The following is a 13,845-nucleotide window of genomic DNA, read 5'->3' as shown; positions in this document are numbered from 1 at the left end:
AAGATGGCAATACTTAGCACTAGGTGAAAGCATTACAATTTAAGATATTTTTGCTTCTTTCCCCGTTACCCTTCCCAAGTCATGAACGATTATCAGTTTTGAGCATTAATTATTAAAATCAAAATTGAGAGGGTGGGATGATGGCACAGTGGTTAGCACTGCTGCCTCACAGTTCCAGTTTTTGGTGGCTATGTGTAGACTTTACACATTCTCCCAGTGTCTGCCTGGGTTTCTGCTGGGTGCTCCGGTTTCCTTCCACAGTCCAAAGATGTACAGGTTAGGTGGGTCGGCCATGGTAAATTGCCCTGTAGTGTCCAGGGATAGGCAGGCTAGGCGGGTTATTTATGGTAAATGTGAGGTTATGGAGAATCTGGGTGGTAATCTCTATGGAGGATCTGCACTGTAGGGATTCTATGCTTCTGATTCCCCTTATGATTGATGCAAACATGAATAACAAAGCAAAATGTAAAAGAACATTTAATGGAAAGAAAAAGTTATTCAGCCTAAAGTTCATCCCTCTGGTATCTTTTAAGAAAGCATCCAACTGGGATTTGGAATGCCACTAATGTGGTCCCATGGTGATGCCAGATGAAGTGTAGCAAGGATAGAATGGAGTTCAATTAAAATATCCCTGCGATCAAACAACTTCAACCAATGTTCACACAGAATAATTGTTATTTGGGATTTAATCCAAACAGCGACTGATATAAGAAGAATACGTCACAACAAAGAATCACTAACAGGAGAGGACAAAAGGGAACAGACTGGGAAAAAGATAAAAAAAGCTATAAGACTGGTGGAATAAACACTGGCTTTTTAAATCTGGGGTTACAATACACAGATGGCAGAGTCCATGGAGAGGGCTAAATGACATCTAATCTACGCCAGTTAATCCAATGCATGATACTGGTTTGGTTTATAGAATACAATAAATTACATGCACAGTACCTAAAGTTCAGAGTCCTTTGGATAGACAACGTGTTAGATTTTGGATATCTTTGGTTCATTCAGTTCAAGCACACCTGACACAGAGGACAGAGCATCGCACAAAGCCGCAAAGGCCAGTAACTAGTCCGAAGCCATACTGTGAAAATGCAGGGTTCAAGCCAAATTTTTCGGGTGAATTGTATGTTTAAAATTGTACTCAAAACTGATGCAAAAAGCAGCCAGATTTGAGGTACTCTATCTATATCCTTGAAACATTTTAAAAATTACCTGTGAAATTGGAGTCACCACGAGCTGGTCAATTCCCGTCTTTGAGTTATAGACTTTCTGCTTAACAAACCCAGGATCCACAACATAGTAGATGCCATCAATAGTCAGTGATGTTTCAGCAATATTGGTAGCAATTACAACCTACACATTTAAAAAAAGTTACAGTTGAAAAAGGTTTAGTCAAGCACATTGAATGAATGCATTAGGGCCGCCTTATGGCTCAATGGTAGTGTCCCTATCCCTAGACTGAGGGGTCTGCCTCAGTCCCAGTCAAGTCCCACCTGCTCCATACGTGCATAACATCTATACATTGGCTGGTTAGAAAACATTTTTAAAATTTGAGCAAATGCATTTAAAAAGCCAGATAGATAGAGCCACACAATAATCTACTTTTTGTCCCATTCTAATCCCCTATTGTCACCATTTCTTGAAGGCTCCTAAATGGCAGGAAAGCCTCTCACAGCACTGTACGCTCAAAAGGTAAACTACGCAGACACTGAGTAGGCAGCAGAGGAGAATTAGCCAGAGATGGAGCTGGGGGTAGTGACTGTTGATGGTATTATTGACAAGAGGATTTTAAGAAAAATGGTGAAAGCAGAAAGGGAAGTGGTAAGGAGGAGGGAATTAAGGGAATAGCAGTTGTAGACAATATCAGGCACATATAGTGGAGTAAAGGGATGGGGCAAAAAGGTGCCCCAGCAAGTAGCACGTGACAGAGACCAAGTCTTGAGATGAAGAAATGGACCAAAGTTCTAGTAATTCTGCTTGATAGCCAACTGAATAAACGTTCGCTGAGTAATTGCACTCCTGAATAATGTAGACCAAGAAAACCCATTTCATATATGCAGAGTTAGCTTTAGTCATCTGAAATGATGATAGGAAGAATGCGTGGATTGGATGTGAAGAAAATAGAAATAGCTGGAATTGGTCTGATTACTATTCACCCACTACTGGAAAGTCTGATGATCGTGAAAGATCTGGCTGCAAGGATCTAGTCTGTCAATGCTCACTGTTTAGACTCATTCAAACAACAGACATAACGGAAAGACATTTGCTTGCTTTTGGTTAAACAAAACTAACAAACAATACATTAATAATTAGAGAAAACTCAATTGGGTGGTGGGAGTGAGGAAAGAGAGGATAAATGATGCAGAAGACAACCTCAGCTCAATGGTAACACGCTTGTCTCAGAAGGCTGTGGATCCCAGCACCACAACTGAGACTTGAACACCTATCAAAGCTGACACTTCAATAGTGCAGAACATCCTTAGTTCCCTCATGCAGGCAGTACCTGACCTTGGATGTTCAAAAATACCCACATGCTGAAGTTTCATGTTAAAGTTACTGGTTAATGGTTAGGAACTCTGATTTACACTCCTTTCTATTCCCCAACCCTTACTGGAGATATCACTTGCTTTTACTTGTCTCCCATGTGGTGATAGTTCAGACAAACCTTTCCACAAACACCTTTTAATCCTATGATGCATTGCTTTCAGTTATATTTGTAATTTATGCAGTACAAGTTACGGTCAGTACTATACTCATTTACCAACAATGGTATGCTTGTTAGGAAGTCAGTAAATAAAGCGATGACTTAGAAAAACTTTAATTTGTATTTCTCTTGCTATCCTTAGAGTAGTTCAAAATGCTTAATGTCACTGCTTTAATATAAGCAAAGTTAAAAATCATACAACACCAGGTTATACCCAAAAAGGTTAATTGGAAGTACAAGCTTTTAGAGTGCTGCTCCTGATGAAGGGACTATAAGCTGGTGTTGTGTGATTTTTAACTTTGTCCACCTCAGTCCAACACCGGCTCCTCCATATAATAATTTAAGCAGTTGTGGCAGTCATTTTATGCCCGACAAAGTGGTGATCGATCAAATATTCTGTTTACGTTGTGCTGCTTGAGAGATAAGGTTTGACTAGAACACTGAGGGGACATAAATAGTTCGGCACTCAAGATATTATTTTACAAATGAAATGGTAAACCAAGGTTCTATTTAATTTCTCAGTGAGTGTACAAGATATCATAATTCCAAAGTGCAAGGGAATTTCAATTCCCATCCAACCCACAGCTCACCACACCCTCCTAGTCTCAGATCCTTTGAACAAAATAACGAAGGTCAATTAATACCTGTGAAATTGTAACCCCAGTTTACTATATACTCAATCTTAAATACATTAATAAATATCAAAGGAACTCTATTGACAAATAGCTACATGAGCCTTATATTATTAAAAATACTCAGTAGTCTATTTAAATACAGCTATCAATAAATTTAGGAAGGGATTTTTTTTTTAAAAAAGGGTAATGAATACTAGTTATATCCAGCAAGAAACCTACTGAAGCAAGAGACCTACTGAGGTTCACATAGACAAGATTTCTTTACAGGAGAATGCAAAGTGTTAAAGACAAGACAGTGGCCAATGAATTAGCGCATTTTTACTGAAGGAATTGACCACCACAAATTCAGATCACTTTGTTTTAGTTCTAGTTTAAAATAGATTTGTAATGCTACCAAAAGACATTAAATCAAACAAGATTTCCTGTCAGTAAAGTAGTGAGCCTGCAGTTTTACCTTTCTGCTACCAGGAGGGGCCGGATCAAAAATTCTGGTTTGCATCTCACTTGGTAAAGCAGAATACACAGGCAGAATAATCAATTCTGGCACATCTGGGCCCATGGATTTCATTCGTTCGTACAGAATCTCACACGCAGTATCGATTTCTTCCTGACCAGTTAGGAAAACCAGAATGTCACCTAAAATCAAAAAGAATTCTAAGTTTTAAAACTGCATTGAAATTTTCATAGGTGCTGGAAGTCTAAATCTTGGAAGAAAAAAGTAGTTTACAAACCACAGGATAAAAGAATTAAGTTCCAATATTAAAAATATGAAGAAGTGAGACATTAAAAGGGAGGAATCAAAATTTCACACATGTAGAAATTACTTTTAGTTTTGGGAATATTGTTTGGAAATAATAATCAAGACTAGTCACACTGTTAATAATTCTCTAATGCTTGAAAAGAAGTCCTACGTTTATCTGGAGTGCTTCATAAGTACTTATACATCAAGTAAACCAATATCCTACCCTTCTATGTTTCTGAATGGCGTATCTCCCAGTGAGATACTGGCACAGCGACATTTTTGTACCAGAAGAGCAACTCAGACAGCAAATTTCTGATTTCTATGCTTTATTGCAGACGTTGCTGTCTAAACTGCTCTATATAAAAACTGAGTGCCTGATATCATCACTGTTAATTTTACCATTAAATCTGAGCAAATATCAAGTAGTTTTGTTCTTGAGATTACAAATAAGTAAATTTAATCAAGGTATTTGCACCATGAAGCCTTTATTCAAAGTACCGGAAGATTAATGACAAGGCAGATCGGAAACACTTATTGTAGAAGAAATAAAATTCTCTTATGGGAATGAGAAGTCTAAAGTATGATAAGTCAGTCATTTGAGTACTGCAATGAGAAATACCTGGTGGTTCTGTTAAATGAATCTGCATCACTGTAATTAAACTAGCATCCAGATAGTCAGTTTCAGGTTCTTTCGTATAAAGCACTTCCACTGGGTATGTTCGGCCAGGAATTGTGAAGATAGGTGCCTCATAAAAATACTGAGAGAATTTAACTGCATCCAGTGTGGCTGATGTTACAATCAATTTCATATCAGGACGTTTTTTAACAGTCTATAAAGAAAAAAGTAAGCATAATGAGTTAGGATGGTGAAAATCTTTCTACATGACACAAACTAAATAAATATATTTAACAGATAGCACAATTTATTACATTATACAGGTACAGCAGCCAACTCTGCCAACGATGAAAAAACATCAAAACATTTAATTTTACAATATAAGTTACAGTGACCCAATGTGTATTTTTTAGTAATACACAGATGGATTGAGAACATGCTGAGCTATTAAATCCTTCTACACTAGAAATAGACAAGTGACTGAATTCAAAGCTGAAATCTAATCAAGGCTGGGAGGAGGATCATAAAATCAAACTTCATTCTCAGAATTTAAAATGTCATCTGAATCGCTTGATTAGATTAGTTAATAAGTCACTTCTGCTTGTTATTGTTCTATATGTCATACTCTAAATACCATCCTTCGTGTCCCGTATTCAGAGTAAAATACCATATGCTGGCAAATAGATTCAACATGCAGACGGTTCAATTTGAGTTTTTTTAAAATACGTCATGTTCAACATTTTAGTGTCATTGCAACAGAGAAAAAAATTCAAAGAGAGCTTACCTTTTTCAGAAGTCCAAAGAGAACATCAGTGTGGATAGTCCTCTCATGGGCCTCATCCAACATGATGATTGCATACGGAGACAGGTCAGGATCTATGAGGCACTCTCTGAGCAACATACCATCAGTCATATACTTTATCACAGTCTCTGGACTGGTGCAATCCTCAAATCGAATGGTGTAACCAACCTACAAAATGCAATGAAAAGAGTGAAAACGAAGGCTCTTTGACAATTCTAGTGTCCAACCTGCTGCTATCACCATCAGCTCTTTCATAGAATTTAAACTCAAAGTTTAATAAAACACACCACAGTCAAACACACAAACTGAAGAACAAAACAGTAAGAGGTTGGGTTGTAAATGATTGTAAGGAAAAAATCTTGCAGCAACCTGACCTATGCAGTTAATGCAGCACACTGTTCGCAAACTCAACAATGTCACAATTTTATAGATTGCTTTGTGTTGGGAAGATGGCGAACTATTTGGGAAAATGTATGACAATAGGTAATATTGTATTGTCAAGTGAACTTACTCATTTTGCTATAACTTTACAAAGTACTGTAGATTAATGGCACTGGACATAATAATTACTCTGGGATGTTATCATAGGAGAGGTTTTTAATAGTTTAGTCTTTGTGAGCTGTGCACATCACCGACCAGCAGGGGCTGTTGTATTTATTACATTCCCATGGATTTATACAAACCTTAAGCTATAGATACTAAAACAGTCTAATTTATAATGTATCATCCAATGACTTAACAATGCTAATGAACTGAGACATCCCCAATTTCCAGGCCATCCAAGTTCAAACCTGGAGAGACCAGCTATTGAGAAAAAAGACAATTTATTTGGGTATCATGGGCTGGGTTTTCCAGAGCACACTCTAGTTATTGAGAGAAGATTTCAAAAGTGAATTTGAAGTTTATTCAAGAAAAAAGCAATAAAGTCCAATAATTGGATAGACTGCACATAGCTTCCAGAGGTAAGATAAAGTTTTGTGGCTCAGTGAGGCAACTGCATCTGAGCCAGAACCTCTGACTTCAGATCCTATTGCAGGTCTTATTGGCCATGGAAGAGCTATCAATGGAATAGTTCAACATGTCGATAATCAGTTTACTAATCCTTCCACACTTCCTCATTATTCCCCAAAAGGGAAAAACTGGAAAGTTATGACACATTGGTTATTATTAATGTTTTGAGAAAAATCTGTTATGTCTTGAATAAATAGTGTTATACAGATCTTAAATATAAATTAAGTGCTGTTACTTAACCTTGCAAAATAAATCTGTCAGCATGAACAGTACTATGTGAAAACTTAAAATGGCTCAAAAATGTGCACACTAGCGTTAACACAAAAAGAATGTACATGAATAGTATTTCACCACTAAATTACATTCATTTTCAGCAACTCACTGTTGAAACAGCATCAAGATGAGAACAATGAGTCAATCATCAAAACATTTCTACTATGTAAAATTACAATAGGGTAGGCAGTATTCGAGCGTACCTCTTGACCTAAACAGCATCCATACTCTTCTGACACTCTCTTAGCAACTGACATTGCAGCTACACGTCTTGGTTGCGTGCACCCAATTTTTCCCCGCGTTGTATACCCCGCTTCAGCCAAGTATTGGGTGATTTGTGTAGTTTTACCAGAACCAGTTTCCCCAATGACAATCAGGACTTGGTTGTCATGGACAGCCTAAAGACAGGAAATCATTTCATTACTGAAAAATAATTTTCAAAATGGAAGGAACATGCCAGTTTTGTTCAACTTGATTTCATTTTTGAAAAACATTCAGTAGAACCAAAACAAATAATCTTAAAAAAAAAGTGGAACACTGCAAGAAGTTGGGTTGTGTAATACGCCCGTAGGAAAGTTATTTGGTATATAACCCCGGTTTATTACTGGGTAAGTACATCTGAAATAGACAATGCTCCCTTAAAATGAGAATACTGACTTCAAAGAGAAAGTTACTATCTACAGCACTAATAGTCTATGGTATCTGTTGCAAGGATTGAAGCAGTTCCAATGAAAGGTCATTGGCCTGAAATGTTCACTATGTTTATTTCTGTCTGACTTGCTAAGTACTTTCAGTGCTTTCTGTTTTTATCATAAGAACTTAATCCAATAGTTTTAAAATCGTATCAGAAACTAGTATAATCATCACCACCTACTGGATTAGTGGTGCTGGAAGAGCACAGCAGTTCAGGCAGCATCCAACGAGCAGCGAAATCGACGTTTCGGGCAAAAGCCCTTCATCAGGAATAAAAGCTGATGAAGGGCTTTTGCCCGAAATGTCGATTTCGCTGCTCGTTGGATGCTGCCTGAACTGCTGTGCTCTTCCAGCACCACTAATCCAGTATTTGGTTTTCAGCATCTGCAGTCATTGTTTTTACCTTAATCATCACCACCCTCTACCTCCAAGTCATATTAAATATGTAACTGATTGATACATCTTGATGCAGAAGTATTCTTAAAACATCTCAAGATAAAAGTGACTCAACAGTCTAAGTGATTCCCTTTTCTTTCAAATATTTAAATCAAGATTCCCTTTTGGCAACAGTAAGAAAATCAAGATCTTTTAAACTTAGATTCCTAGATATTAAGTTTATAAAACACTAAGAATTTGAATAGTTCAGGAGTTCTACTTCACAACTGAAACATTTTCAGAACAGAAGATTTGCAGGTGTTTCTTAATGAAAACATCAGGTTCCACAATAAATTTGATCCATATCCTCATAAGATACTTTCTGATCAAAGCCCCAATATTCTGTGCCATATTTGAACAAAGGAATATTAACTAGTGTCGAGACTGCACATTTCCAACTTGTTTTCAATATCAAGTACTAAATATGTCAAAAGCCATTATCCTAGTAACATTACTTACTGTGGGTCAAATCAAAAAGCACTATCAGATTAATGCTGCTTTATCCTGTGCCTTAAGCCCATACTGTTACATACACAGAGGTAGCACTCTAAACTGTTGCAGGCTGTGGGTGTCTACACATACTATGTACCAGAGGCTGTTTGCCCCTCTTTATGTATCATCATGCTTCAACTCCTTAATTTTCATCTGTGCATAGTCAGTTATCAATTACAGCTATCAAATATAATGGCTACGATCTCCTTCTTCACAAGCTCATTCTAGTGTCTTCTCTCTTACTGATGTCACTTTCATCTGATCAGTTATATCATTATAATTTACATGATCTCAATACTCCACAAACGCTACAAGACAGTGAATACAATGTTCTAGGCTGCCAGGTCCTACAACGTACTGATATAATTTAAAGTAGCTTTATGTCAGTGCAGACTCATTGGGTTGAAGGGCCTCTCCTGTACTGTATGATTCTATAATTAACATAAGGCAACAAGATAATACCAATTACAAGTTCATAACCAGGATAATTCACACAGCACTCCCTAGGATCAGGAGATGATATTTACACTCACAATTCTGCCAAACAGCAGGATGCGTAGATTATTAGCAACAGGATGTTGCCTGTTCACTCAAAACAAGCAATTGCACCCAGACTGTATTTAAATACTTCAAAATCAAGGAGTGAGATAGAAAAAGAAAAACACAGACAGAGCAATTGTTAAAATAGACTGGGCTGACAAAATCAAATTGATCTAACTCAAATATACTGATATTTCTGCCTTCAACTGTCAATATCTAGCTGTCATATCATTTCAACTCTGCTAGAGATTACTATCCTTTAAACAAAAGGTGATATATATTTTAATGGATTTAATAGACAGTACTGCTCACTGTTAATCAAAGCTAAACATGATGCAAGGTAGAGAGGAGATATGACATTACATGATAATCACAGTCTGCTATTATAGCAACTGTGGAATGGCTTACATAGAGAATTTTCTAGGTAATGCCTGTAATCAATTATAAATGTTACAAAATGTAATGAAATGGAAAAATAAATCTTCAGACTATCAAAAAGGTTAGTACATTGATGTATTAATTTAATGCAATTTCTCATACCTGTACCAGCTGCTCTTTAAGTCTATAGATGGGCAGGCTCTCTCTCTGCTCAAGAATAGACATTTGGGTTTTACGACCATAAGATGCCTTGTTTCCACCAAACGCATGCTTCTTCCACTCAGGTATGTCTTGGGGCATCATTCCTATTCCCCTCATGTTTGCTGCAATCTGTCGGCCATCAACTAGAAGAGAAAGCCACATGATTTTTGACTGCATCTTTTTGGTGCTTTCTTGCAATTGATGCAATAAACATGAAAATTTATTACTCTCGGTAATACTTAATTTGAAGTTGGGGGGAGGGGGGAGCTAAAAGATAATTGTGACAATTCGGTTTACATAAAAGAACAGAATTCAGACTAATGAGTTGGAACTCACCTCAGTTTGAGGGCTTTAGTGGTCTAATGTGTAAATAGCACAGCTTGTTCCTACTTGGGCCACTGCACAAAACTGCCATTAGTTAGAGAAAACTAATCACCTTATTTGAAAATAAAGTCACTGATGTGATAAGCATGGTTTTTAGGTAACGGCAAAGGATGATCAGATCTTAAACACATTATTAGGATCAAGCATTAGAGCTTTGCTGTGTCTCTCAGTGCCACATCAGATCATGTTTAAGGTTGACTGGATGCCAAAACAGAAAAAGCACTGAAAAGCAAGACATTCACAGAAAAAAAAAGTGAAAGCAAGAAAAAAACACTTTTAATAATTCATATAATTATTAACTTTAAATCAGAAAGGCATTAAAATATTACATTACCAGTTGCTGAAAAACACAATCAGCAGAAACAAACTATTTATAATCAATACCTTTCCTTTTCCATCCTCAGCACAAAGAAAATACTTTATGCCATTAACATACCATCAGGTAGTGGATCAACCCAGTGTTTATTCAGTCCCATTGGGATCGAGTCCATTTCTGCCTCCCGCTGTGCTTGCTTCATCTCCCGCCTTTCTTTAGCCAAAGCGCTTTGCATCATGGCAGCCTGGGATAGTGAGCCATCAGGATTCTAAAATCAAGCATAAACCAATATACTAAAAGTTTGAAAGAATGTTTTGAAAGCACAGTACCAAATAATTAGGTATCAAAACCTTTTTATAGAATCGTAGAATCCCTACAGTGTGGAAACAGGCCCTTCGGCCCAACAAGTCCATAGTGACCCTCTGAAGAGCAACCCACCCAGAGCATGTCCCCTACCCTATTAGTCTACATTTACCCTGACTAATGTACCTAACTGACACATCCCTGAACACTATGGACAATTTAGCATGGTCAATTCACCTAACCTGCACATCTTTGAACTGAGAGGGGAAACCGGAGCACCCAGAGGAAACCCACACAGATACAGGGATAATGTGTAAACTCCACGCAGAGGCTGGAGTCAAAACTGGGTCCCTAGTGCTGTGAGGCAGTAATGCTAACCACTGAGCCACCATGCCACCCCCTTTAAAATCTTTTAAAAGGTTATAATTAGAACAATAGCTAAGCCAGCATCTGTGTTTCAGGAAGCAGCAATGGTCTCACTCTCTGACCATCTCACTAAATTTTGTTATAAAATAATCATTTGGTAGACGAATCAAAGTCAATCTGCCTAGTTTAACATTTAACTATTGCTTTCTTGCTTTAACTTTAAAATTGGCAGTTAACTGTCAATCAGCATTAACGGGTGCAATCTCCATCACTACACTTCTACCAATCACGATCCATTTGCCAACCAATCAGCAGCCTCCTTTCATGCAGTTAAAATGTGGATTTTTTTTGGGGTATTCTTGCAAATTAATGAATGCAAGCTGAAAAGTTTGACAAGGTGCTTTTTTTTTCAGCAATACTCTAGGTTTTGATATAATGCACGTGTCTTCCAGATTCCAAGGAGCTCAATTTTTCAGGTTGCATTACACATTTCACAACAAGAAAACAAGATATTACCTTTAGCAAATAATCACAATGAGTAATGTACGAAGATAAACTGTGGATTAATTTTTAATTTTGTAAATTAACATTCCCATTAAAAGTAAGTAGCAAACACACCTCAAGTAGAATGCAAATACACAGTATAACTAACAAATTCAGTAGAGAAAGAAGCCAAAGCAGCAAGCATTCTGGATTTATTAACTGCTTCCCATACCTTTACTATTTTAACAGGACTCATGTCCATGCTCTGCTTTGTATGTCCCCTGAGGAACGGAGGCTCTTCTTCCACTAGCTCAATTTCAAGGTCTTCATCTGCAGGATAATTGACAAAATCAATCAACAGTTATAAATCTATGTAAAATATTACCAAATTTTCCACATTTGATTTTTTACTGCTAAAGTTTATATATTCTCTGTCCTGAAACAATCCACAATAGTGCAACATATTAAAAAATGCCAGAAGTTTTTTTTCTAATTCAACAAGTGCTTAGTCTCTGGATAGCACAGATAGAGAAGATGATTCATTTGCAGCTTTCAAAGTGGAATTGGTAAGTTTCTGAAGAGGAAAACAAATGCGAGCTATGGAGAAAAGACTGAGTTGGTCTTATGTAAGAACTACCTATATATGAAACAGTAAAAAACCACAGCTTTTTTCCTACAAAGTCAATGTAACATCTTATTGACATTGGAATCAAGCATGTGAACCACCTTCTCCTTTCATATGTTTCATCATCTACTTTTACATGGTACAATGGAGTCAAATGGATCTGTTTTGGCATATTTTAATGTAATACAGACAGCTTTAAGCATATTGAAGTGTACAGTACCATTGAACAACTTAATGATTTTTTTCTCCAAAGAACTTAAAGTAAAGCAAAAAAACATTTATGGCAGTTTTCACACTAACGAAAAATTATCATAATCAACAGATACTTATCTTAAAAATGCTAAAACATCCCAAGACTATTCACAGAAAAATTATCAAACAAAATCTGACACGGAGCATCAGGAGATATCAGACAGGTTGAATATAGGAATAGGTTTATTTGAAACATTTTATAGAAGAGAGATAAAGAGAACAAAAGGATCAGCCAAGAATTCCAGAGCTTAGGGGCTGGCAGCCTTAGATACAGCCTAGAGTGTGGTGCTGGAAAAGCACAGTAGGTCAGGCAGCCACCAGTGGAGAAACGGTAAATATGTTAGCACAAAGTAAGCAAATACACAAATGTGATTAAGATGTCAGCATTTTTTTTCATGAAAGGTGTTATTATAAACACAAAAGGCAAGAGATGAGCCATACCTTCTTCATCATCAACTTTCGGAAGGATGCCCGTTTCTTCATCAAAGTCAGGATACTCCTCTTTTGAGATAACATTTGCTGCAATCATCTGAAATTTTAATCATACATACATAAAACAGGTAATTCTGATTTCTTTTTAAATGTTCTTAAAATATAACCAACTAATTAATCCTAATGCATGCAATGAATCAGTGCCACCTAGTGGCAGAAAGAAATCACTACTACAGGAATTTCACTTTTGTTCCTCTAACAGAATCTTTGAAACACCATCCAAGTACTGGGTTTGGAAAATTATATTAATAAATCTTCAGCTCACATTATGCTTAACACTGACAGTTGAGAGACAGAATAAAGAACATTGGAGATATGGGAGACAAACAAAATATACAAATCAGTCAGCAACCGAGCAGTGATAGGATAGAAGAGCGCTTCTGAAACAGTTCAATCTGGAACAACACCTGACATGTTTTGTGCTGTGCTACATTTTCAGTTTATACTTTGATCTGTTATTCTGTATAAATTGCCCCCACACCTGTTTGATCTCCCACTTCTCAGGATCAGAGATTTTTGTGAGACGTTTGCGTTCAAGCACATCATCTTCAATCTCAGGGGTGTTCACCAGTGACAGATTACTTGGTCTGTCAGGATTCCTCATGGTAGTTTCCTCGTTAGTTTCCCCACCAACATTGCGGCGCCGGTTTGGGTTTAGATCCTCTCCAGTGTCTTGATCTACATCCTAATGAGAAAGAATCAGAGGAGGACCATTTTAATTCAGAGCTTACCACAAGGTAACTGACTCCAAGCTTAGAACACAAAGCTTTACTACATTTTTCAGTCCGAGTCATTTATCCAATTTGGATCACAAGGTTTAAATTTCACTTTTAACAACTGCATAGGAACATGCAAACCAGGAGCACAAGGAGCCACATTCCCACCTACCCCATAACTTTTGATCCCCAACAAAAATCTACCTTCGCTATCTGAAAAATGACACTGCCTCCACTGTGTTTTAAGGAACAGAGTTCCAATGTCAAAAAACCCTCAGGGGAAAAAAAAATCTTGGTCTTGAAAGGATGACCCCTATTTTTAAATCATTGCCCTCTAGTTCTGGGCTTACCCAGAAGACTAAACATCCTTTCTACATCCATCT

The 13,845-nt window shown here is 37.1% G+C and overlaps 1 protein-coding gene across 2 annotated transcripts in view; it reads right to left on the bottom strand.

Annotated features, from left to right (window-relative positions):
* The window catches only part of dhx8 (DEAH (Asp-Glu-Ala-His) box polypeptide 8), a 51,767-nt gene that overhangs the window by 21,355 nt on the left and 16,567 nt on the right, over positions 1-13,845 (bottom strand). For both annotated transcript variants that reach the window (XM_072561573.1, XM_072561574.1), the window contains 10 exons: positions 13,228-13,431; positions 12,696-12,783; positions 11,610-11,707; positions 10,346-10,493; positions 9,487-9,668; positions 6,990-7,184; positions 5,485-5,670; positions 4,704-4,914; positions 3,797-3,978; positions 1,216-1,356 (listed from right to left, as the gene is read on the bottom strand). In XM_072561573.1, the coding sequence (XP_072417674.1) occupies positions 1,216-1,356; positions 3,797-3,978; positions 4,704-4,914; positions 5,485-5,670; positions 6,990-7,184; positions 9,487-9,668; positions 10,346-10,493; positions 11,610-11,707; positions 12,696-12,783; positions 13,228-13,431 (1,635 nt within the window). The remainder of the gene's footprint in view (positions 1-1,215; positions 1,357-3,796; positions 3,979-4,703; positions 4,915-5,484; positions 5,671-6,989; positions 7,185-9,486; positions 9,669-10,345; positions 10,494-11,609; positions 11,708-12,695; positions 12,784-13,227; positions 13,432-13,845) is intronic.

Source organism: Chiloscyllium punctatum, chromosome 42 (genome assembly GCF_047496795.1).
Source record: "Chiloscyllium punctatum isolate Juve2018m chromosome 42, sChiPun1.3, whole genome shotgun sequence".
Taxonomy (NCBI): Eukaryota; Metazoa; Chordata; class Chondrichthyes; order Orectolobiformes; family Hemiscylliidae; genus Chiloscyllium; species Chiloscyllium punctatum.
Note: the sequence above shows the minus strand (reverse complement) of the source record. Positions and strands in the feature narration are given on the sequence as shown.